The 26,250-nt window shown below is 43.2% G+C and overlaps 1 protein-coding gene across 8 annotated transcripts in view; it reads right to left on the minus strand.

Annotated features, from left to right (window-relative positions):
* The window catches only part of TAB2 (TGF-beta activated kinase 1 (MAP3K7) binding protein 2), a 117,648-nt gene that overhangs the window by 30,164 nt on the left and 61,234 nt on the right, over positions 1-26,250 (minus strand). For all 8 annotated transcript variants that reach the window (XM_085879785.1, XM_085879775.1, XM_085879766.1 and 5 more), the window contains one exon: positions 7,566-7,664. In XM_085879785.1, coding sequence (XP_085735911.1) covers positions 7,566-7,664 — 99 coding nt within the window. The remainder of the gene's footprint in view (positions 1-7,565; positions 7,665-26,250) is intronic.

A 26,250-nucleotide genomic window follows, 5' to 3' on the forward strand; every position in this document is an offset into this window, starting at 1 on the left:
ATGGTGTGGGTTGAGTTTGTCTTGCAATGATTTTTGTGGGCACAAGAATTGTGAAAAATTATACCGCAACTGACCAAGACCAGCGCCTGTGTGGTGGTGGGGGTGTCGATATTGTGACGATGGGGCTGATGACAGATGATCAATCTAAAATGCCAACATTTTGTTGCATTTATGCGTGTTACTGCATACTAAATATGATGAATTTATATAATGTAATAGAAGAATGAATTTGTGTCCCAGTGTTACTACATACAAAATTATCAGTTTCATTTGGCATCGTGAAGTGTGATGAGTGTGATGGAAAATGTAATGCCTTTGCCAATAAAATATGATCATGAGATGCCCTATTAACACTGGCTCAATGTCCAATAGTACATAAAGTCTTGTTATATGGGCATATTTCATCAGAGCACATGACACAGGCTTCCCACCAGATGTCATCTTGCTCTACCTGGCAAATAACTTGGCACCAATAAGCTCCAGAACCATTTTCATTGGTGTGCCCCCTGCTGTCGCTTCCGTTATTGCAGACATCAATCTTTTTTCTCACGTAGTTTTATCTGCACACAAATGGATCGTTTGAGATATTTAAGCTCCAGAACGGATCCTGTTCGTGATATTTAAGCTTAGAGGTATCAAAAGCTACAGTTACAATATTTTTGACAAAAGTATAATTTCCACAATCTTACTGAATCAAATATGTACCACTCAAAGGCTTCAAAGTCGGTTTGCCAGAAGTTCCCAAGAATCTCCACGATTGTCCAGAATACTGAGCCTGAAATATATTTCACAGGGAAAATACTGCACTGTGAAGTTGCCATCAGGGCTAAAATGACACTTTTTAGCTCAACATGACCTCCTTTGACCTCTCTGGATGAAATAACTGGCAGCATTTCAGTCAAACTTTTTACACAAGGTCAGGCACATTGTCAGCTATCCAAAACCATATAAAATCAGATAATTGAGAGATGGAAGCAAAATCCATTTTCTGAGCACAATTCGTCATTTCAGGTTGCAGTCCATCGTCTGTGGAACCCACTTCCCCAGTGTGTTCAGTCCCATTCTTCCTTCTGGGGCTTCAAGACAGCTGTTTACCACGATCTCAAGTCATCTTTTATCCATGCTCATGATCTCTTCTACCCCAAATGTCTATTACCAAGCACTCCCCTTTTCCAGGTTATTGTGATTTCCCCCACCCCTCCCTCCCTCACCTCTTTTAATTTCTTCGTTGTCGGTTGGTTTGTTCCTTTTATATTTCATCCCCGCTTCCTCCTTCCTCTTCTTGTGTTTTATACAGCCTGTGTGTAGCTTGTTCACCCCAAGTGTCCTTCACCGCCACCCCTTGATCTCACTTTCACTTCTAGTCTGCTGTTGGCGTTGCCCCCTTTCCATTTTCTTACATTCGATTCTGCTAAAGCTCTTCCACGAGCGTCAACAATGTATTAAAAAAAAATTATGGCATAGTAATAAGCCGAAATACTCAGGTTTGAGTACTGCATCAACAGCTCATTACCTTATTTTTGGAAGTTCAGGTAACTCCCATTAAACCTTTGAACCCTGGCAACCGTTTTACCAGCTGCGAGTCAAACTTCCATCTACCCGAGAGGCTGGTTTACTGGCCACTATTGAAACCTCCAGATGTCCGAGCAGCCGGATTTTTCTCGAGGGAGCCGAAAGTCCAAGGAGCTCAGGGTTCAAAGGGTTAAAAGATAAAACCAAATTGGAATACGGAAACAAAAAGCACTTTTAGCACTCTAGGTGTACATACGCGAGGGTGTCACGATGTCGCTTCTGTGGGAATTAATTCCTGATGGTAGCTGTCTCTCTTCCAGATGTAGACAGTGAAGGAATCTTGAAATTGGACGGTACTTGGACGCAACTACTGAGCGACTAGTCTCAAAGGGGACTACAGGATATTTGACATCAAAAAGCGAGTACGAGCAGCGATGGCAGTTGGTTGATCAAACTCTATGCAAAAGTAACAACCAACCCTCTGTGAAGCACTAGTGCACAACTGACAGTTTACATTAGCATCAGATTAAATCACTAATAAAAGCAAGACTGGACAAGTCTGAAGATGACGATGGTTCATGAGCGGTATTTGACGATGTAGATTGTTGCAGAAGTCAAGGATGAGACAATGTGATAATTTTTGACCAAGTTATAAAAATGATCAACATGATGTGGTACGGATGACAGGTTATGAGCTGCAAATTGTTGAAAACCCAGTTTCGTTCAACAACTTTAAAAATTTGACCTTTGCATAACCTTTAAAGGTCACAAAACAATGTTGTGGACATTAAAATAAGGAAACAGGATACGTGTCGTAGCTTATTGGAGTTAGTTCGAAGAATGTCGAAAACCCGGTTCGATACCCACAACTTTGAAAATTTTACCTTTGTGGCCTTTAAAGGTCAACGGGCAAGGATTATGACCTTTGGTGAAAAACTTCCTCTGGAACATTCCAGGAACAATACAACGTCATATACGCTATATGGCATTTCGCACTCCTCGGATTATCCATACTTTGATGAAATTGGTGTAAAAACAAACTTGAAGGGGGCGCCACAGGCAAGGTGTTCGAGATCGAGCAAAATGGTTTCAAGACTTTAGATGGGGAATGACCTCAAGATTATGCATAAAAAAATATTGTCATCCCAGCTCTCAAAGTTTGGGCGGTCATATGATTTTTATGTCAAAATTCGCAATTTTCTAAGTTTTTGACTTTGTGACCTTGACCTTGGGAGGAAAATGAAAAATCGGACAACAAAAAGTTTTAGATAATTCATTTTGCTATTCAAATACCGAAGAACCCATTCCATTCAGTCAATTCCCGAGAAGATAGATTTTTAATCCGACTACCCCATAAAAATGGCCATTTTTTGGGCGTGGCTCCGCCCACAATGGGCATAGCACGCCCTCATCCAGGAAAACACAACTAGACATTGATATCGAACACATAACCAAGTTTCCTCAAGATCGGATCAAAGTCCACAGAGTTATGCTCTGGACAGACAGACACACAGACAGACAAGCCGGTAGGCGGACATGGGTAGTCGCCTACCCAATAGAACCTGACGCGATGGGCCCGTTCGCTGGGGAATGACCTGAGGATTAAGCACAAAAAAATTCATGATCTTCAAGGGTTAATGCTGCAGATTGTTTTTTTCGTTAAAATACCCCCACATTTAGAGGTTTTTCGGCCGTTGCTCGGCAACGGAGGGGTCCATAGCAACGGTTCTTTCTCACACATAACTAGGACATACCATGAACCTACCATACCAGTTTCATGTATATCTGACTCGTAGTCTCTGAGATATAACGAACTTCGTTTTTTTATTGTTTTCGACCAGGGTTCATTCAAAGTCTATCTTCTCTGACAGTTTTCATAGGATTCGGCTGGAAATTTTTGACAATATGGCTGAATGTACTGCCCACAGTCGCTCGTGGCCCGATTTTTGAAAAAAACAATTTTTTTATGACTTTTCAAAAATTTAAAAGTCCCTTTACTAGGCAACGGTGGTCTCCATAGCAACGGTTCTATTTGCACACAACTAGGTCATGGTATGAACCTACCCACCAAGTTTCATCGAAATCGCCATCGTATTAACGGAGCACTGGACCGAACAGACAGACACAGACATACATGCAGACAAACATATCGACGGAAAAAGTGATAATAAGGGTAGATCAAAATTTATTTTTTTTCCGACTTTATCGACTACCCAACAAGCCGGTAGGCGAACATGGGTAGTCGGCCGTTGCTAGGCAATGGAGGGGTCCATAGCATCGCTTCTTTCTCACATAACTAGGACATACCATGAACCTACACTACCAGTTTCATGTATATCTGACTCATAGTCTCTGAGATATCACGAACTTCGTTTTTTTATTGTTTTCGACCAGGGTTCATTCAAAGTCTTTCTTCTCCGACAGTTTTCATAGGATCTGGCTGGAAATTTTTGACAATATGGCTGAACGTACTGCCCACAGTCGCTCGTGGCCTGATTTTTGATTTTCGAAAAAATAAATTTTTTATGATTTTTCAAAAATTTCAAAGTCCCGTTGCTAGGCAACAATGGTGTCCATAGCAACGGTTCTCATTTGCACACATCTAGGTCATGGTATGAACCTACCAACCAAGTTTCATCGAAATCGCCATTGTATTAACTGAAGTCGCCATTTTAAATACTGATAATAAGGGGAGAACAAATCTCAAAAAAAAATTCTTTTGAAAAATTTTTTTTTTTTCGACTACATCGACTACCCAACACAGACACACAGACAGACATCATGAATATAGTGGTCACTCTGGCTGGTGCTCGTGAATCAATAACTTGATAGGTTATGAGCTTGTGCCGTCAGTCCCAAGAGCTATCAACTGTTAGCACAGTGACGACGGCAATCACTTTTGGCATAACTGGCAACCACAATGAATGACTCGATGTTGGGCAAAGACAGCACGATTATAATATACTCCTCAATATATCAAGTGACAATTTTTAAAAGGCAGAATACACCATGGTTTCTCATTTCAGAGATTTCTAAAGTAACACGATGAAATCGTGGCGATGACTGAAGAAACTAAACCAGGAAATTGAGCGTGCAACATTTGACGATAAACTTGTCCTCGACTGAACTGAGCAAACCTGGAAATTCACATGCAAATCACGCCTCCCCCAAAAACCGACAACATGTCTGCACACCACAGTAGGCGACTCGGTCTCAAGTTGCAAAATTTTGCAACTTCACTGTGACTTGACAAATTGATTTGAAACTCAGACTTGGGATGTGTGACATGCTTGCAACTCGAGTTTATAATGACTTGTTGACAAAGTTTGGAAAATAATCATCGAATTAAAATTGGGTTTGAAATAAATGGTAAACGATTTCCCATAGTGGACGTGCCAGGTCAATGACGACACATACCTTATACGTGTATACTGTACATGTGCAGCAAACCGGCACGCACGGTCGCATACCGTTCGCCACTGAGGTTAAAGGGAGTGTACACTCTTCAGACAGGACACCACGTGCAATCAGAAAGCACCAGTCTTGCCAACGTGACTACGTGGGAAAACTTCATTCAAAACGATGAACATTCATGTCGAGGGAAACTTGGCCCCTGATCGCTAACCCTGTGCATCCCTCAACCCGAGAAAAATATTTTGTGATGATCAAAATATGTCAGTTTCCTTGGACTATTTAAACTTCATCAATAATTGCAAATTATTCACGACTTATCTTTTCAAAAATAAAAAAGAAAAAGTACGGTACCTTTAAAGACGAAAATTAAAGCAAATAAGATATAATGAATGTTTTATTTTAACGTCCGAATAAATTAAAAAAAAAAAATGTACAAATATAAATTATTAAAATCTCCTTTTCCGTTCCACAATGAATGCTTTGATTCTACGTGAAGACCATTTAAACATAAGCTGAGGTTACCGACAAGTCTCATGTACATTAGTTGGAGTAGGTACACTGGATAGAAGAAGTAAATTTAACATACAGTAAATATATTTTTCCTGGGAAGAAAGCAAAAAAAAAAAATGTCCACTGTATGAAGTTCACAAATAAAAACTCAAGGTGAACAGCTTTTCAGAATATATTGCAATAAATGAAGCCCAGTGTCTTAATTCCTCGATAGCTTGTACGCAAAGGTTGATAAGTAAATCTGGGACTTGACAAGTTGAAGACGGAAGGAATGCTCCAGTGATTTGAGATGCGACTTGAGACTTTCTCTCAAATACTTGAGATGCGACTTGAGACTTGCCCTCAAAGACTTGAGATGCGACTTGAGACTTGCCCTCAATGACTTGAGAGTTGACTTGAGACTTGCCCCAAGTAACTTGTTGACACCTCTGCTGCACACAACCTAAGTGAATGGCCTCAAAAATTGACTAATGTGGTACAAAGTCAGTTTTGTAATGGTTGGATTGGTCAGACCTTATTATGCACCTAATGTACTGTTCTACACCATTTAGATCATTCAAGGAAGGTTAGCCCAGACTGTCGTTGCTTGCCAGACAACATTCATAAGTGTCGTTTATAAGGTGCTGGCAGACCGGAAGGGTCATGGAGAGACTCATTCAGGTCACCTAGGGGATACAACCCCTTGTGAGCATCGCTGTCTTTTCACATTTCCCAAAACGAACCACTTTTCAAAAGCACAATATCTCCAGAATGACTTGCAAAGAGCAATCAATCAAGCTTCGACCCAGAGTTTGGAAACAGGCTTCTTGATGATGGTACGAGGTCCAGAAGACCATTTGCCCGCCTCTCTCCAACATAACGTCATGAACAATAACTTACGACCGGAGGATGAACCATTGGCGCAATGTTCTTTTCAGCGACACATGCAGATCCTGCTTTGACTTCAATGACAGACGCAATCGAGTCTAGAGACAAGGTGGGTAGTGATTTGCAAATTGTGCAATACGACGAGTGGTTTTGGTAAGGGCAGCCCGATGGTGTGGTCTGGCATTCAAGTTGGTCGAAGAACCGATCTTGTCATCATTCGGAGGGATAAAATGACGGGTGAAATATGGGGATGAGATAATTATGCCTGCAGTCATCTCTGTGGCTCAACAACAAAGTCCCAAATTCATCTTTGTTAAAAATTAAACGCAAGAGGCCATGAGGCCCACCAAAGTCTGTGTAATGGTTGCCAGCCGATAGTTGTTTATTCATGCTCTATCCTTTGTAAATGCTGAGAGTCAAGCAATGAAGCAGCACAAACCATTTTTAGAGTGTTTGGTATGACTCAACTGGGGTCGGGTTCGAAACGCTGACCTCCCAGACACTGAACCAACACTCTAACCATTATGATACCAAGTCTGGTTTTTGGTAAAAGTTATCCCACAGGCTCTTGATCAACTGGAAGTGGTTCTGATCAAAGAGCGGCGCAGCATGTCACAGCGAGAGCTGGATAATCCAATTTTGACGATACGACGAGTCCAAAGTTGCATTGGGGTTAATGAAGAACAACTCCTCCTTTGACTTCTTCAGATGCATGGGGCTTTCCAAGGAGGGTTTTCCTTGGCTATGGGGGCACAATCCTGAATGGGTCACCACTCCCACCAAGGATATTCGAATCGCGCATTATTCCAAGCAAGTCGGTACTCATTTTTCCAACCTCGGGAGGATGACAGGCCAAGTCAACCCACCTGGTGTTGTGATAACAGCACAACAGGGGCTCAAACTCAGGACTGAGCCACCTTAACCGTTAAGCCAACAAAAGCTATTGGGGTTAATGGTGGTCACATACAATATGAGAGCCATTTTTGCAAACTGCCATTGCTGCCAATTTGCATACTCATTTCACATAGCCATGTTTGTTTTCACACAAGAACTCAACCTTGGTTTCCACCAAAATCAAGTTTGTTGATGGAGTGCACAGACTGTTTTAGCTTTGTTGAACCATAATATGAACACTGTGAACATGCATTAAAACAATACAAGCCTCAAAGCTTTTGTTGTGTAATCATGTGAAGGAGTATCCTCACACGAGAACAGATGAAAGATAGTCAAATGCAAACAGCCATATGAAGTGCGATTCTTACCAGATATGCTCCGCAAAGACTGGACAGAGGGCGACGTAATGATCATTGTAGGCTGGTTGACACTCCACCAGTTTCCCTGCGTCGTGGTCACTACATGGCCTACCAGGAAACAAAAGCAAGATTCAGCACAACAAATCAACGAGCCAAGAGACAGGGGGTCAGCTTAAATCTTTGTGGTGAACAACACGATAAGCTGGATGTGGGACGTGAACACGACATCATATGCAGTTCACATCCACCCGTTCATTAATCCCAATGTAATAGCATTTGCCAATTGCACAGCCTTCGTGCAGACCAAGCAACAACACAAAACGAACATTCACTTTATAGCACCTGCGAACAGAGTCAGTCCACGAAACGATCGAGAGCAAAGTTCGACCAAGAACAAAATCAAGCACGATGTCCCAATGATGCAGTTTGGACACGCTATCATCATCGCACAGCCGACCGTAACCTTGAATGTAAATGTTACTCCCATACAACTATAATGTGTCAATTTCTATTCAAATTGGAGAAAATAGGACAAAAATGCAAACAAATTTTGCCTCAACCTTGAAAGATTCCAATACGAACTCGAGTGAAGTCGATGGCGTACCATCGCAAATCCCCATGCTTCCCACCTCAAGCAAAGTTGAAAGATGGCAAAAAGTTCCAACAGCATTACCCAACAACAAATTTTGAGAGAGAGAGAAAAAAAATCCATTTTGCCCTCTGACCCCAAGTCCCCACCCCCTGGGGCATGAACCAGGGGTCAAATCCTTCTGGGTTCAGAACTTCCAGTTCTGGGTTTGGAGTGTCGGCAGGTCTCTCTGCCGACTTTCTCAAAGTTAAGTTTCCGGTCGTTATTTGTCCCGTTTTAACTGTCTATTTTGTCACCGACATGTTTCTGTGTGTTCCGAGTTCGGTTTTGTTTCAAAAATCGTGCTATTTTGTGAGTTTTCGTCGACCTTGTCTTACTGAGTTCCTTGAGACCTACTCATCCTTCCCCTAGAGGTGTATGATTGTTTTTATTTGTATTCTCTCACTATTACCTTCAATTTTTATTTTCCCCACTTTCCCAACATCCCCCATCCCTCCCAATTGAAACACTGTTTCTTGTCTTAAATCCAAAACAACAACAAAAAAACCTTTCTCCCTGCACACCCACGAGTCCCGATCCTTCTTCTTCCTCTTCTTCCTCCTGCCGGCACACCATCTTTATTCCACTTGAACTGACCCAATCTCGCCATTACCTTCACGATTTATTCCCACAACCATCCATTCCCGAATCTTACCTGTTCTTCAAAATACATCAAAAAATAATAATCTTCCTTGTATCCTTTCTATCGAAACACCTCCTGGAACCACGTGTCTCTCTCTACTCTTCCTGGTATTTTTCATCGACCCAGCAGCTTCACACTGCGTTTACAGTTCCAAATTCACCATACACCTCCACGATTTTCCTTCAACCTTCCCTTTTCCGAATGTTACGCAAGCCTTATTTAAAATAAATAAATTCACTCTTGACTATACACCTCCCGTAACCACGTGATCCGTTTCCACCCACTGTGTTTACCGATCCAAATTCCCCATTCACCTCTCAATTTTTTTCTACAACCTTTCCATGAACTAATCTAATGAAAACTCTCTCAAACAATAATAATCATAATAATAAATATACCCATCAGAAATGGGGAATCCCCCACCATTGAAACATTTTTTTTCAAGATGGCCACCCCAGTCGGCCATCTTGGATCCGGCCATGCCCAAAATCAATCGGGTTCTTCCTTTTCAGGTGGTACATGTGTGACCCAAATTTCAAAACGATACGGCGAACAGTTTATGAGTTATCGCACTCACAGCTATAAATGTTGACGCCGAGCCAGCCGGACGGAAGACCCCGGTGACAACAATATCCCCCTTCCACCACGCGGCGGGGGATAATAAAAACGATCTCTTATAATGCTTCATCTTCCTCTTTCAAATGTGTGGTACTCATTACTGTATCATAATGTACTACTCTTCGACTATTTCAACAGACTGCTCTCAATTCGACCTTTCCCTCATACCTTGTTTAAAAAAAAAAAAAAAAAAAAAAAAAAATCGAACCGTTACAGCGTTTCTTCTCTCCATTCTCTGAATTCGCCTTTATTGCATCCATCAAGAAATATCTTTAATCGCATCTCTGACCTAAAAAATTTTTTAAAACCCAGTTAGTTATGAGTGTTCACTTTCCACCAACCATTCTTTTTACCTAACTTCAGTGCCAACTCACCCCTCGCACCCCTCCCTCTCAAAGCAACCATCACACTCTTCTCCCTCCAAGCCTCCCTTTCACCTTTCTCAAAAACTCCCCCCTCACCTTTCTCCCTCAACTCTCCCCACTCACTCTTCTCCCACCATTCACACCCCTCACTCACCCATCACACACCCTTCTCAAACTTGCCCTCCCTCATCCACAAAGCTGCCTCCTTCCCCTTCTCTCTCACCTCCATCTCATCACTCCACCTCCTCAAATCCTCAACTGCCTTCTGCCCCCTCTCCCCCAGCACCACAGAGCCTTTTCTCCTCCTCATCCAGCCCCCTCCCAGAGCTATTCTGCAATCCCCCACACTCTTTAAACAACCCTACTTACCTCCCCCCCTCCTCCCTTGTCCGACCCTCCCCCTCCCCTCCCACCCCCTGCACCCAAAGCCTCCTACCGTCCCACTTCATTAAAAGTGTGGACCTCAAATATCCAGGGCCTTCGCTCAAACCTTTCAGATCTTTCCATACAGGTTGCCTCTGACAAACCAGACAAACTTCTGAACAGAAACTTTCCTCCCTCAAGACACCTCTGACTCCCAAGTATCTCACCCTGGTTAATCCCTCCTCCGGTATGACAGACCCTGAGCCTCGTCCTGGTGGAGGAGTTGCTCTCTTCATCAAAGACTATTCCTCACTCTCCATGCACTGCATTCACTCCCCCACACCCCCAGGAATACCTCTGGCTACGACTTCCCTCCACTCCCACCTCATGTGTATATGTGTACTGTACCATACCATTCACCAAACAGTGATGACTTCATTCACAACTCACAATCCGAAAACATGAACCAACTTCGATCTTCTCATCAAAAAAAACTTCCTCATATGTTATGACTTCAATTGTCATCATGCCAGTTGGCTAGGTGTGGGTACCTCTCTCACCTGTCATGGCACTTCAACAAAGGCTTTCTGCGACTTATTGGGACTGACTCAATCGGTCAATTTCCCGACCCGGATCTCAACCAATGTTACTCTATCTCTTCTGGATCTGATTTTGACAAATTTCCCTGAAAATATCTGTTCTTCCTCCGCTCCAATTGGTTCTTCTAACCACGTGCTTGTCAAAGTGGACATCTCTCTGGCTGTTATTAGTGAACCACCTCAGCGCTGTCGAGTCTTGCATTTAACTCAAGCCGACTGGCAGGGTCTCCAAGCAACCATCAAACTTATCGACTGGTCTCCCATCGCAACTTTCTTCAACATCAACTCATCCTGGGAATTCTTTCAAAGAAGCTTGCTCTCCCTCATGCACAGATTTATCCCCCCCCCCACCCCCCATCGTCTTCAGTTGTCCTACCCTTCCTCCCGCCCATGGTTCACTGAAGCTTGTGGTGAGGCAGTTGTCCTGAAACAACTTGCCTTTGCCTCATGGAAAGCAAACCCAACTGAGGGTAATATCAGAACAAGTGTGTATCTACCCTCAGGAGAGCCAGAAAACAACATCTTTCTCAGTTCAAGTCTAAACTCTCAAACCTCTCTCCCTCCTCCAAATCCTGGTGGCATCTAATCAAATCTCTTTCTGGTGGATGTTCCCCCTCCATCCTCTCCCTTACCTCAAATGGCCATACTGCTGATACCGCACGTGAAAAGGCTGAATGCCTCAACTCGGTGTTTGCATCGAAATCTTGTGGCCAAAACGCATCGCTTTCTGTACCCACCTTACCCAGTCGCACCCAACTGTCCCTGGACTCTGTGTCCTTTTCTCCTGACAAGGTGGAGAGCTTTCTGTCAAACCTCGACTCAGATTCTGCAACCAGTCCAGACAGCATCAGCCCACGTTTCCTAAAAACCTGCTCCTCTGCTCTTGCTTACCCTCTCTCTGTTCTATTCACCCTCTCATTTGCTCAAGGTCATCTGCCATCTGCTTGGAAATCAGCAAAAATTACTGCCCTGCACAAAAAAGGTGCAAAAACAGATCCCTGCAACTACAGACCAATCAGCCTTCTCCCAATCATCAGCAAGGTTATGGAATCCATCATCGTTTCAGACATTAAATCCTTCCTCTTCTCCAATGGTTTGATTTCCGATCATCAATTTGGTTTCATACCAGGTCACTCTACCCTGGATATGCTGCTTCTGCTCTTCCAACAATGGATGGAGGTCCTCAATGCCGGACATGAAATCAGAGCCATATCCCGAGAGATATCGCGTGCTTTTCACACGGTCTGGCACCCTGCCCTGCTCACCACTCATCCTATTTTATCCAAGGCCATCTCCACTCATGGATCGCAGACTTCCTCACCTGTCGCAGTCAACGTGTGGCCCTTAATGGAGTTCTTTCATCCGCTATTCATGTCCAGGCTGGAGTTCCTCAAGGCAGTGCTCTGGGCCCTGTTCTTTTTCTGGTTTTCATCAATGATCTCCCCGACTCTCTGGAAAATCCTCTTTATCTCTTTGCTGATAACTCCATCCTCTGCCGTACCATCTGTCACATCCCTCAGACCGGCAAGCAGCAGCTTCTTCGCTCACTGCAGATCTGGGTAAAATCACAAACTGGTCCAAGACGTCGAACATGTCTTTCAATCTGGCCAAATCTCACACTCTCACTATGTCTCTCTGAAAGGACCGTTTGGAAAATCCCCCCATCCACTTTCTCAACAATCCTCTGGAAGAAGTCCTTTCTTTCAAGCTTCTGGATCTCTCGATCTGCCACGATCTTTCCTGGGAAAGCCACATTTCCAACCTGGCCTCCAAAGCCAATCTCCGACTGGGAATCCTCCGTCGTGCAAGGTCCTTTCTCGGCCCGCCTGAGCATGATACTTTCAGGTTACAAAGGTTGATGCTTACAAAGCTTTCGTCCAGAGCCTGATGGAGTACTGCTCTCCCCTCTGGGCTGGTGCTCCTGCAACCCACCTTTCTCAGCTTCACGCTGTGTAAACCAAGGCATTTCGGATCATTGGCATTTCCCACGATGAGGCTGAGTTTTGGGCCTCTCACTCTCTCACCACAGGTAGGTCGGTGGTCTTTCTGTCTTCTACAGTCTCCTCTCCAGTCTCGCCCCCCCTTGCTCTGTCTGCGATTTGTCCCCACCATATTTCTGCAGGGCGCTCAAGGTCCGCCAACAACCCCCTTCTGGTAAAACTACCAAAATCACGAATCACTGCCTACCTTCACTCTTTCATTCCTCTTTTTTCCCGCCTTTGGAACAAACTCCCTCACTCGATTCAATCCCATTCTTCCCTCCAGGCCTTCAAAACAGCTGTTCACCACCACCTCTTATCATCCCCCATCCAAATCCTCGATCTTTTCCACCCCCATCAATCCACCCTAAGCCCACCTCCTTCAAATTCCCTGCTTTCCTTCCTGAAAGTCCCTGTAATGTCCATCTTGTGTACCCCGTGTTCCCCGCCCCATCCCTCTCCCTTCCACAGATCTGCTAATGTCTCTGTTCCCCACTGTTTTGTCCTTCCCACTCCCACCCCTCTTGTCTCATGCACCCTTGCTTTGTGTTGTGTGTTAGCTCTCATACTAGCCTCGACAAGGTATATACAACAAAATAAATAGTTACATATTTCATCTAAGTCCACCTGCTGGGGCATGAACTGGAGGTCAAATTCAAATATTTTATGCGTCCTCCAAAGTTGATTGCATAGACAAAGTTTCTTTAAAAAGTGTTTTTAAAATGTGCCTGTAATTGGAGTTTTTGGTAGTTAATATTTTGACCACATCCTCAGGCTCCAGGAGGCAGGGCCAAAAATGATACTACTCTTGCACATTCATGACATGTGGTGATCATAACTACCAAGTTTGGTGAATTTCTGCGCCACTGTTTGGGAGAAGATAGGAGATAACATGACGGACAGACAGGACAGGGATAGGACAGACAGAGGAGCAGATTTCAATATCCCGCACCCCCCCCCCCCCGTTATTTTTTCAAAAAGCGTGGGGATAAAGAGAGGCAAGACTCACATAATTTGCAAGATTGCCTAGTCTATTAATTTCGTTCGTTACAAAACATTACCACAACAATGGCTTCTCTACTTATTTATGATGAACTCAGTGGGGGTGGAGGAGGGGGGGAGGGGTGAAGGACTGGGTGAGAGGAAGAGGATTTTGGCAGTACCACCTTTTCCTAAGTCGCACTTTAGCACCTACAAGTTGTGCTGAAGGCATGAAGACTGCAACTACTCCATAGGCCCCAATTATTCCCATATTTTGGAGGATTCAGCCGAGAAAAGTTTTTGGCCCAATTAATTATTTTTCACAAACCGGGTGGCCAGGCCCAATGTTCGACGAAAGGCTGCAGGAATTTTTTAATTCCTCAGGGAGCCAGTGACAACTCACCCACTCATCGCGATAAGACACCATGGTATCTTTAAAGTCCACCAACTGATGTGCCTGGTGTTGGTTTAGCGGTTAGGGTGGTGGTTTGGGATCCTAGGGTCCTGAGTTCGAGCCCCGTTTGCCACTGAATTAACACCAGGGAGTTGACTCAGCCTGTCATCCTTTTGTGGTCGGCGAAATGAGCACCAGTATACTGGTAATAGGGGCATCAGCAGCATAGCTGCGCCCCCAAACAATGATGCAACCAGCAGCCAAAAAGGCAGCACACGATGGGAACCAACTGATGTCAACAGGACACACACCCAACTCAATGTCCATCTGAGGGACAGTACACTTTGTCATGCAATGCACCATTCCAACAGTTTATAGTCGGGTTGGGAATCGAACTCTCACTAGACAGCTCCCAGGTAAGCATGTCACCTTTGCAGCATCTACCTGTAAGGCTGGTGAAGACATCAATAAATCTACCACAAAGCATGGACTGACATTACACGTAGACAGGATGAGACGATGCAAGGCAGGCAGTATACCCCCTCCATGGAGGTCATGAATGAGCCAGCTGGGTTTTTAATTGAGAAACTGACGGTAATTCCCCAGAGACTAGCTGAGAATCCAATATCATTAAAAAGGGATGTTACAGTTGACATGAAAAGACTTCTATGAACAGAACACCCAGTTTATAAAGCTGATGGGCTTGTGATAAGCTCACCCTCACTTTCTTCTTTGATGTGCCCGCAATTTCGGGATCACAGCTGCAGCTGCTGCAAAACATCCGCTTCGGTTGAGTTTTAACCAATTACATTTGTGCCAAATTTGGTCACAAAAAATGTGTACTACTTGTGTTCCTGCATGTGTTAACAATGAGAATAAGAATCCATAATTGATGGTTGTTCCATTTTCTGAGACGAACAATTGTGTCCGTTAGACAGGTGAAGAGCTCAATCAACCTGTCCGAAGGACCATTCGGAAACTTTAATAAAATTGACATCATAACCTCGAAGGTAGTTCCTTTTTGTGAAAAGCCACAGCGATGAGAAGCGACTGAGTGGATAAACCTCTTTAGACCGGATCATCGTCGCGAGCCGGTGAAAATGTCAAGGAAGCATAACGCGGTGGAGCCCCACGTGCATGCAGCATGAGGACTGCTGCATTCATTTGTCGCACCTCCAAACCCACAAAGTCGCAAGTTCACATGGCAAATGGCAGGATAACTCGTTCAGACAAGGGAAATAAACATGTCTTTTTCAGCTGAACAAGAAATAATAATAATAAAACCACAATTCATTATGTTTGACGAAGACCAAAATAAATACCGTCACTGTATTTCTGTGTTGTGAGAATACAGCCAAAAAGTAATAAATCACTTGGTGGGAATTAAGAGAGGCACTAAACATGATTTTTTTTCGGCACGTGGCTAATTGTTTCCTGTGCAACCGAAGGACGACAACGGAGGTTACGTTTTCACCCCTGTCCGTTTGTTTGTGAACAGGATGTCTCAAAAAGTTAAGGATGAATTCAGACGAAACTTGGTGGACAAGAGTGTGTGACAAGGAAGAATTGATGAGATTTTGGTGAAAATCCAGACACTAGAATTTTTAAGTGATTCTTCACCACTCAGTGATGGATGGTCAAAAAATGATATATAGCATGGTATTTCAAAAAGTTATGGACTGATGACAAAACTAGGTGGATGGGTTGGTTAGGTGACAAAAACAAGCCAATTACATTTTGGTTAAGGCCCAGATCCAGAGCCGGCCCATCAGTGAGATACAAAATGCAAGATGTTCAACCTGACAGAGGTTTGCGCTCTACCGTATGCCGTTTTAGTTACCTCCGCCACCGAAGGTAAAGGAGGTTATGTTTTCACCCCTTTCTGTCTGTTTATTTGTTTGTGTACAGGATATCTCAAAAAGTTGTGGAGATTTGGACGAAACTGGGTGGACACGTTGGGTGTGTCACAAGAAAAAATTAGTTCAAGTTTGGTGAAGACCCGAATCTGGATACGAGAATTATTTAATTCTTAAAGTAATTCTTCACCATTGAGAGATGGGGCCAAAAATGACAGTACTGTATAGCATGATATTTCAAAAATGTTTTGGGCCTGATATGTTCTCATGGATCAGGCATTGCGTGGCAGAGGTATGTGCTCCACCAAGTGCCCTTGTAGTATTTGATATGAGCTGAAGTACCCGGTAATACCTGGGAAATTTGCCCTATTTTCCTCACGCTAGTTAGACTGAGGCATTAGTTGTGTGGAGAAAATTAGGAAGGCTTCTTTTACTCCTCAGATTTATGGAAGGAAGGCTTTATGCTGCCGTAATCCTCAGAGAGGTCATAGTTGAAGGCAGCCTATGGTTCTAGCAGCAGTGGCAAATGTCCTTGATGTCCTGCCAAAACCCGGACCGAGAAAGCTGGAACGTGAGTTTTGTGCTTCTCTCGCCCGTCGGTGTGACGCTCTATTTGCAGTTAGGCGACACTCTCTCTCTGCAGCCGACTCTGCTTGCCTGGCTCGTTCATGAGCAGATATATCAGCAGTAAGACGACTCTCTCTCTCTCTCTCTCTCTCTCTCTCTCTCTCTCTCTCTCTCTCTCTCTCTCTCTGGAGCTGACTCCGCTTGCCTGGCTCATTCATGAGCAGATCTATCAGCAGTTAGCTGTTGCCGTGCGCGTGCAGTTCGAGAATTCAAATAACAGGAGAATGTGTATGTTTAAAAAGTCAACGAATACTAACATTTTGTATTTCAAAAAGCCGTAGCGTTTTTAACCACGAAGCCTTTTGTTACGATTAATACACCGCCGCACTATTCGAAAGCCTTTTTTTTTAATATATATATATTTTTTCATTTTTATGGAAAGCCACTTAGCGAGCGCATCCTGGAACTGAATGTTAGGTCTATATGTGTGTAAAGTTTCATCAAGATCGGTTCACTGGTCTTGGAGCTTATTGGTTACAAACAAACAAACAGACAGACAGACAGACAAACAGACAGACAGAAGGACTGCCATTTATGTAGTATATGGGTTTCTTCATATTCTTCTTCAATATACTTTGTGTCTGAGAGTTTGAGAAACATTATAAAGTAAGCATTGTAGATATTCCATCCATCCTTAAGGACCATACTCTGTACAGAGCATTGGTGCTGCTGAAGCAGTCTCCTGGGCTATTGGATGGGTCACCACTCCGACGCAGGATACTCGAATGGCTCAATCATCCCACCAAGCTGGTACTCCCCATGCTGACCTCGGAAAGGATGACAGGCCGAGTCAACCCCACCTGGTATCAACTCAACGGCCAAGCAGGATTCAAACTCAGCACTCGAGGATCCCAAGCCTGCCATGCCAACCATTAAGCCAACACCTGGCACAAACGAGTACCTGCGTGCTAATAACAGGGGTATTGCATCAGCTCACAACTGCACCCCACCCCCCCCAACCCCCAACAGACTGCACACAAATAAACAAGAAAAAGAGCAGATTGCAGACCCTTGCCAGGACTTGTGTTGTGTGGTGTTTGTATAGTTTTGTGTAGTGCATTTTGTGTGGCGTTTGTGTACTGGTGTGTTACGTAATTAAGAGACATAACTAGAACTGCCACTTTATAACTGCTGGCAGTGATGACCGGGTGCCAAGACCTCTCTCCCACTTTGATCGAACACCTGATCCTGACCCATGACGTTTTATTATTATTATTATTATTATTCCCGCGCTTTTGAAGAAAAGCGGGAATATTGTGATTGTCTCCGCCGTCCGTCCGTCCATCTGTCTGTCTTACCCTGTAACTCCTCCTACACCGTTTGAAATAGGAACTTGAAACTTTGGGACATAGTAGATATGTATGGGGAAGTGCACAACACTTTCGGATTTTTTGATATGACCCCTCGGGGCTGGGCCAGAGGGGTTGGGGTCATGGGGGTCGATTAAAAAAAAATTGTCATAGCTTTTTAAATCAAACATATTCATGAGTATACATTTAACAACATATTTTTTTAATTTTTAAGTGTATTTACCTTTGTACATGGTAAATTATTTTATAAAGAACTTACTTATGTGGCCCCCATGAGTGACAAACAGTCACAGGTTTTACTGTATTTATCTAATTGATTATGAATAATTATAATTAATATTATACACAGTTAATTCCTATGATTAAATTGATGCACAGTTCCATATTGCTGGACAATGTTCAATTAATGTTTCATGAAATGTTGACATGCTTGCAATGACTTCTGATTTAGTAAACATAGTAAGTCTTTGGTCATAAAGCACATCAAATAGAAAAGAATAGTCAATCCATTTTGCAAGATAAAATTTCACCTAGCGTTAACGGAACAAAGCAGTGCGCGCGGGAATATGCGATGGTGTGCCATCGACAACGTAGTTCTAGTTATTATTATTAATTATTCAATTGAATATAGAATGGGATTAAAATAAATTCAATAAATAGCTCGGGATGAATGGGACTTTTTAAAAAAATGAATTGGATTGAATGGGATTTATGAAAAAAATAAACAGAATGGGATTCATACCTCTGCCAGGCTGAATTCAAATCAAATCGGTACAGTCCTGCATTGGAGTAATCAGAAGGTATTGTCATTTATTAAATGTTAATTTTCACAATTCACGAGTACGTGTGAGAAGATCTCGTTTACATTGGCCTGGTGGGGCAAGGTCAGAGTGTGGTAATTAAATTATGCACCACAAATATAGGACAGGTGAAATCGAAAACTTACCTGTCCTACAGGCAGGTTGGAAGAAAGTCAATGTTTAGCCCTGTTTGCTGTCATTATTCTCACCAACATATGCTCTAAAGTTACCATTATCTGGGTCTGTTGGTTTCAGAAGCTGAACTGCATGGTTCAGCAACATGGTCAATGGAGAGATTTTGCGAAGAGCACTTTGAGGAATAGTCCGAGTGTTGGCCAGAAAAGTGTGCATTCGGGTCCGCACAATGTTTTTCTGCATTTTTGTGATCACCAGACCATCTGAATGAAAATTCCGATTGATGCCACTCTGGCACCCTTGAGCATTTTTGTAGAAAACCATTAATATGCAAATTAGCGGTGACCATTGTTGAAATTACTATTTTTCTTCATATCTCCAAAAGTAAGCATCCAATTAGCCTGGTTGAGGTGTCTACACCCATGTTTTTAGAGTCACTGGTCATGATAAACCCACTTAAAATTTAATAACATTTAAATTTAGCTCATTAATATGCAAATTAGCAGTCGCTATTATCAAAATAACAATTTTTATTAGTATCTCCAGAAGTCAGCATCCAAACAGCCTGGTTGAGGTGTCCAAACCCATGTTTTTAGGGTCACTGGCCATGATAAACCCACTTACAATTTGATAACATTTAAATTTAGCTCATTAATAGGCAAATTAGCATAACCCTACCCCCTGAATTTGTCCGCACCAATTGCCGTTTTTGCAGTACAGTTCGCGGGTTGAGAGACATAATGTTGTAACTGCATTTTTGGCGAGGTTGAATGGAATGGCTCTCATGTCTAACAAAACACCACTTATCTTTCATTAGCGATTTGCAGGAAATGGGGAATTTTCAGTTACAACATTATGTCTCTCAACCCGCGAAATGGTGTTTTGTTAGACACGAGAGCCATTTTATTCGGTTTCGCCAAAAATGCAGTTACAACATTATGTCTCTCAACCCGCGAGGTTAAAAAACAACAAAAACTGTTTGAAAATAACTTGCGCAGAGCCGTTTATCCCCAGTACAGTTGTGAAGAAATGGCTGACCTCAGAAGATCAACAGCATCAACTGTTTCTGATCAAATAAGTTGAGGCTTGTAATGTAATGAAAGAAACATGGAGAACTGAGTTTTAAGTAAGAGTAATGTCTTCTGGTACAGTAGAATGATCCATATTATTTGCAAGCAAGTTTTTTTTATTTATTATTTAACATGACCTGTCTGAAAGCAACTGTGTATTTTATTGATTTTTTAAAGTACACAGGGTGGAACCTGTTTCCTGATAAATTTTTTAAAATACGAACAAATAAATTAAATGTTTACTGATGTTTATAATTACCTCTATTGTTACAGGTTGAGGCTCCATCACCATGGGAGACTCTCTCTTCAGTCCCTGCAATGCAACTAAAGCTGGAAAACCTCTGGTAACAGTTGGTCCAGACAGAGTGCGAAGTATCATCCGGTCAAGCAAAGCAAGACGAGATGGTATACATGAAGAGCTTGAGCAGAGATTACAGGCAGACGAATCTATCGAGCTCAAATGCCATAGAGACTGTGTCAATGTACACATCATGCTCACACATAGAAAGACACTTGAAACGAATGAGTAATGTCTGTTTGGAAGATGCTTCAACAAGCAAAATAAGCCGCCGTTCAAAGACGACAGTATTTGACTTTAAAGAACATTGCATTTTTTTGCAGAGAAAAGTGCATCATGGACTTTGATAAGAAGAACCCTAATTGTTGGCGGCAAGTTCTCCTTTGTAGGACTGCAGATCGTGTTGATCGGACAACTTTCAAACAAACTATTCTAGATGTTATCGATTCCCGCCAGGATGAAGAAGGACGCCAGGTCAAGATACGATTAATGGACGGAATCAGCGATCTTCATGCTGCTGATACGAGATATCACGATGACTGAGAAAGTCCTTCATGGCACCCCGTCCTGTTGCAGCAGCAGCACACAGTGGCAGAGACACTCAGGACATTGAGCCAGCTGTCAGTTCTACCATCCTATCGATGAAAAACGACATGTTAAACATCTGGAATTCAGTAGTCTAGAATATGTACAAGGATCATGGAGGAAAGCTATACTCTCGACGAACCCTGTTATCCAAATTGTTGGATATACTTGGCTCTGAGCTTCTGGTTCTGTCTGGTGAAGGTGTCGCTAGTTTAATCTTGTTTCGCAGCAGAGCGTCTACTGCGATCAACTTAGTAGCATCAGATGAAGATGACTCCATTGATGTTTCCATAGAACGAATTGCCAAGAAGGTTGCACAGGAATCTAAGCAGTTGTCATCTGACCCCAGTTCCTATCAGACGAGAATTAATATAGACTAGCCGAAACCCCATCACAGACGGATTCCGTTCCATGAGCCCAATATGACAACCAGTGGCGGCTCCTGTTAAGGCCCTGTCACACCTTGACGATTTAGCCAGCATATGCCTGACGTATGCAAAATTTGGCTAAAACGCTGGCACACGTCAAATACATTATGGGTAAGTTTGTACACGTTAAGAGCACGTTGGCATACGTTGTAGTACGCTGGCATACGTCGTAGTACGCCGAGGTATTAGACAAATTTTTCATGCTTGAAATTTTTCGACGTATGCCAGCGTATGACTCACACGTTCCGCATAATGCTGGCCATAAGTTGTAGGCACGTTACGCGATCGTTGACACACGTTACTTGTAAGTTACTCGTAAGTCAAAACACATCGAGGTAATGTTTAGCGTACCCGAAACTTATTTATAACCTATGAGTAACGTGTTGTAGGCACGTTACACGATCATTGACACACATTACTTGTAAGTTACTCGTAAGTCGAAACACGTTGAGGTAATGATTAGCGTACTGAAACTTATTTATAACCTATGAGTAACGTGTTGTAGGCACGTTACGCGATCGTTGACACACGTTACTTGTACGTTACTCATAAGTCGAAACACGTCAATGTAATGGTTAGCGTCAGTGTTCCAGACTACCTGGTTTTTTTATTTTTATTTTTTTTCTTCGGTATGACGGTGATGTTAACACTTCGATTTCTAGTGCGGATATAATATAATATAATTAATAGGCTGCCGCTCAACGATTTAAATCATAACCGCATAAGAAATCGAAGTGCAAACATTACCGTCATACCGAAGGGAAAAAAAACCAGGGAGTCTGGAACACTGACGCTAACCATTACATTGACGTGTTTCGACTTATGAGTAACGTACAAGTAACGTGTGTCGACGTGTGTCAACGATCGCATAGCGTGCCGACAACTTATGCCAGTGTATGCGGAACGTGTGTCATACGTCGAGAAATTTTCAACTTGCTGAAAATTTCTCGACGTACTCGGCGTATGCCAGCGTGCTATTAACTTATACAAAACTTACCTATAACTTATTCGACGTGTGCCAGCTTGGTTCGGCAAATTTTTCATACGTCGGCATACGGTGGCTAAAACGTCAAGGTGTGACAGCGGCTTCACACTTCGATGTTTAGTGCGGTTATGATTTGAATCGTCGAGCCGCAGCCTATGAATAGCCCATGCCACGTGATCGTCGGCGATACGCTGCCGCGCGCTGTGCATAAGTTACACTTTCGTTGGGCATAGGTTGTGAACACCGACAACATGCTCAGCATTCGTTGGTACAAGTTATCTATATGTGATTAAAACGTTCTGTGTACGTTTCTAATACGTTATGCATACGTCCAACACGTTATTATACGCCCAATTTTTTTTTTAAAACATCAATAGTTCAGTGTACGCCAGCGTTTTACATACATTTTGATACCTTGCCATACGCTGGCTAAAACGTCAAGGTGTGACAGGGCCGTAAGAGCCGGATCCCAGTCGATGTACTCCATAGCCTTACCTAATGAGGCCTACAAAACGTTCTTGTACACGACATTTTTGGTGTACACTACTCCTTGTGAAGAAGTCCCCTGATTTGTGCACGTGTCTACTTTGACGTACAAACACCGCGTCAAAACTTCTCAGCTCACTGTACCGTGAAAAACGTGACGCGATCGCGAGGAGGAGCACAAAATTGGTCCTTCAGTATTTATATAGAGATACAATGTTTCTTGTTACATTTTTTGTGTCAAATTCACATTCTGAGGTAGTCAGCATGTGCAGAAGAGGGTTTTACTTTGCAGACGCTATTTTCGAGGAGTGGAATTACACCTCTCAGTGGTAACGGTCTGTCGACGACAGACGTAGTGACATCAGCGAATGGCCGATGATGTCATGACGTCCTTACGCCTCCCAGCGGTGACGTCACACGTCGCCATGTAAACGAATGTAAAACGAAAAGTGTTTATTCTGCTTCAGAGTTGAAAGTTGACTATTGCCACGATGTGTGATGCACTCTTACAGGTACGAAGTTTCTTTCAGTGCAGGTCACAGTACCGAGAAAAACGTGACGCGACCGCTAGGAGGAGCACAAAATTCGTCCTTCAGTATTAATATATAGATATTGCAAATGAAGCAGTGAGTTCAACCCTTCAATTGCTACTCTCCAAAATTTCAGCAAACCTGGACTGCACACTTCCAGGAGCTCTGACAGGAAACATAACGAATATGATCACCAATCGACCAACTCCACTCCAAATAGCATTGGGAGTTCTCGTCAGTCGTAAAAGCCTCATCGAGCAGTTGTAGAAATATCGTGTGACCTGTTCCTATGATGAGTTTCAAGGGATCAGCAGCAAAGGCTGCAACTGTTCACTCCGGGATTAGGGGAACCACCAATGCTGAATGTGGCCTCGTTCAGCTTGTTGCTGACAACTTCAACACAAATATCTCATCCCAGAATGGACTCGTTTCAACACATTCTCTTGCAGTACTACTTACCATAAAAGATCAGGAGATATCTTCCACATCTGAAGATGAAGCCATCATCAGGTGATTGACCCGTGATGGAATGAAGACACCTGTGACAGAAGACATTTCGGTTCAAGGGTACAAAGGACCTGAGAAACCAGCGATGCCAGTTGAAGAAGCCACACGTGTGGTGTTACCTCTCCACGTATTGGCTCATCAAGCTATACAACTTAGGAGAGATAAGATGAAAACTCCAGTCCTGTATCGACCCACTTGACCCAAACGAACATGCAGACAGAGTTGTCAACATTGTAACTGGCAGAATTGGACTGGAGAAGGTGAAAGCGCCAAGGGCAGTTGACATCTACTGAGGTTTGTGATCTAAATCTCATCTACTCCAGGGTCATGGGACTCCAACAAAGTCGAAAGATCAAACTATGTGACGTCTTAGAGTACGAGCTTGCACCTGTGCCAACATCAATGTTCGATGAAAAGGGGGAGATGAGAATAGCAAAGACCAAGTCGACATTGAAGAAGAATCTCCAAGTGGAAATCTCAACAAGACTGGGTCCACAACCTGAAGTCACCATCTTAGATGGTTGTGCAATCCTCTGGGTTATTCAATGGCCTAACAGTGGAATTGTGCAATCCTCTGGGTTATTAATTGGCCTAACAGGGGAATTGTGCAAGACTTTGTTGACAACTTCATGAGCTACATCATGGCAAAGGTGGACAAATCAGATGTATATCTGGTATTTGACAGATATCATGATTTCAGCATCAAGAGTGGAACAAGATTAGCAAGAGCTGGGCAGCAAGCTAGCAGGTGCCACAGGTTGAACCGCCAGATTCCACTGCCTCCACAGCTGGTGGTTCTGTCAGTAACAGAGAACAACGTTCAGCTGATAGAACCAATTTGCCAGAATTTGATTGACGTTAGTCAACAGAGAAAGCAGAGCCAACACAGGCTTGTCATTACGGGACAGGAGTCTACCCCAGTGGAAATACATCACGGAGCCCAAAGGTGTCGCACTGATTTGAAGACGACACATGAGGAGGCAGATGTCATCATGATTCAGCAAGTCACTAAAGTTGCCGAAGATGGCGCAGAATGCATCAGTCATCTGTGATGATACTGATGTGTTCCATCTTGCTTGTCTATCACTTCACAGAACTTCATCTGCAATGCTGCGTAACAATGGAAGCAACATGTCCTGCCCGATCGTTGATCGACATTGGGGCCACTGCCAGTAAGTATGCCGGGATTGTGCAAGACCGACTAGCTTTACACACACTGACAGGTTGCGCCACCGTTGTCCAGATGTATGGTAGAGGTAAGCTGACTGGCAAGAAGACACTTGCAGGAGGCCATTCACTTCAAAAACTTGGGAATGTGGATGCATCTATTGACGATGTCATTGCCGAAGCCACTGTGTTCATGGCTGTTTGCTATGGTAGCAAGGAGAGAATAAACATGTCTGATGTTCGCAAAGAGGTGTGATTTATGAAGATGGCGAAACCAAATGCCATCAAAGCACCAGCCCACCAACCACCAACTACAGAGTCCTTTGAACAAAACGTGCGACACGCTCATATCCAGAAAGCAAGATGGAAGTCAGCTGCTAAAGGCGCTGTCACACCTTGACGTTTTAGCCAGCAATGGCAACGTATAAAAACGTATGTAAAACGTTGGCGTACGCTGAAGTTTTGAGGTTTTTTTTAAAGTTTGGTCGTATTCATAACGTGTTGGTCGTATGCATAACATATTGGTAACGGGCACAGAACGTTTTGTTGTCTTATAGATAACTTATACCAACGAATGCTTAGCATGTTGTCGGCGTTCACAACCTATGCCCAACAATAATTTAACTTAGCGTCAGCGCTGCATGTATCGCTGACAAACTCGTGGCGTAGCCTGTTAAAAACCTGCCGCACGCCAATTTAAATCATAACCGCCTGAGAATTGGAAGTGTCATCATCGCAGTCACACCTTGACGATTTAGCCAGCGTATGCCGACCTAAGAAAATTGTGTCTAAAACGCTGGCACACGTCGAATACGGTATGGGTACGTTGTGTATACGTTAGGAGCACACTGAAAAACAATGAAGTATGCTGTCATATTCCGTGGTACGTTTAGTACGTCGTGAAATTTCAAGCACGCTGAAAATTTTACGACGTACTCGACGTATGGCTCACAAGTTCCGCATACGCTGGCATAAGTTCTCGGCATGCTCCGCGATCATTGTCACACGTCGGACACACGTTACTTGTAAGTTACTCATAAGTCGAAACACGTCGCGGTAATGTTTAGCATACCCGAAAGTTAATTTTTAACCGATGAGTAACGTGCTTTGAACCTATGTGTCACGTATCTCAAACGCACATTGTCGTATGTAGACGAATTTTATTGACGTCTTCAGGACGACCACAGAATTTACTGAACGTTTTTCTAACTTACATCTACCGTATAATGGCGATTTGGCAGCGTTTAGGGGAATTGGTATATACAAATGGGCTTCACAAGAGGAACCCGTCAGTGTTCCAGACTCCATGTTGAGTAGATGTCAATGTCAGTAGTATCAGT

Source organism: Eptatretus burgeri, chromosome 1, assembly GCF_056783735.1.
Source record: "Eptatretus burgeri isolate ZD-2024b chromosome 1, Ebu_testis_v1, whole genome shotgun sequence".
NCBI classification, from domain to species: domain Eukaryota; kingdom Metazoa; phylum Chordata; class Myxini; order Myxiniformes; family Myxinidae; genus Eptatretus; species Eptatretus burgeri.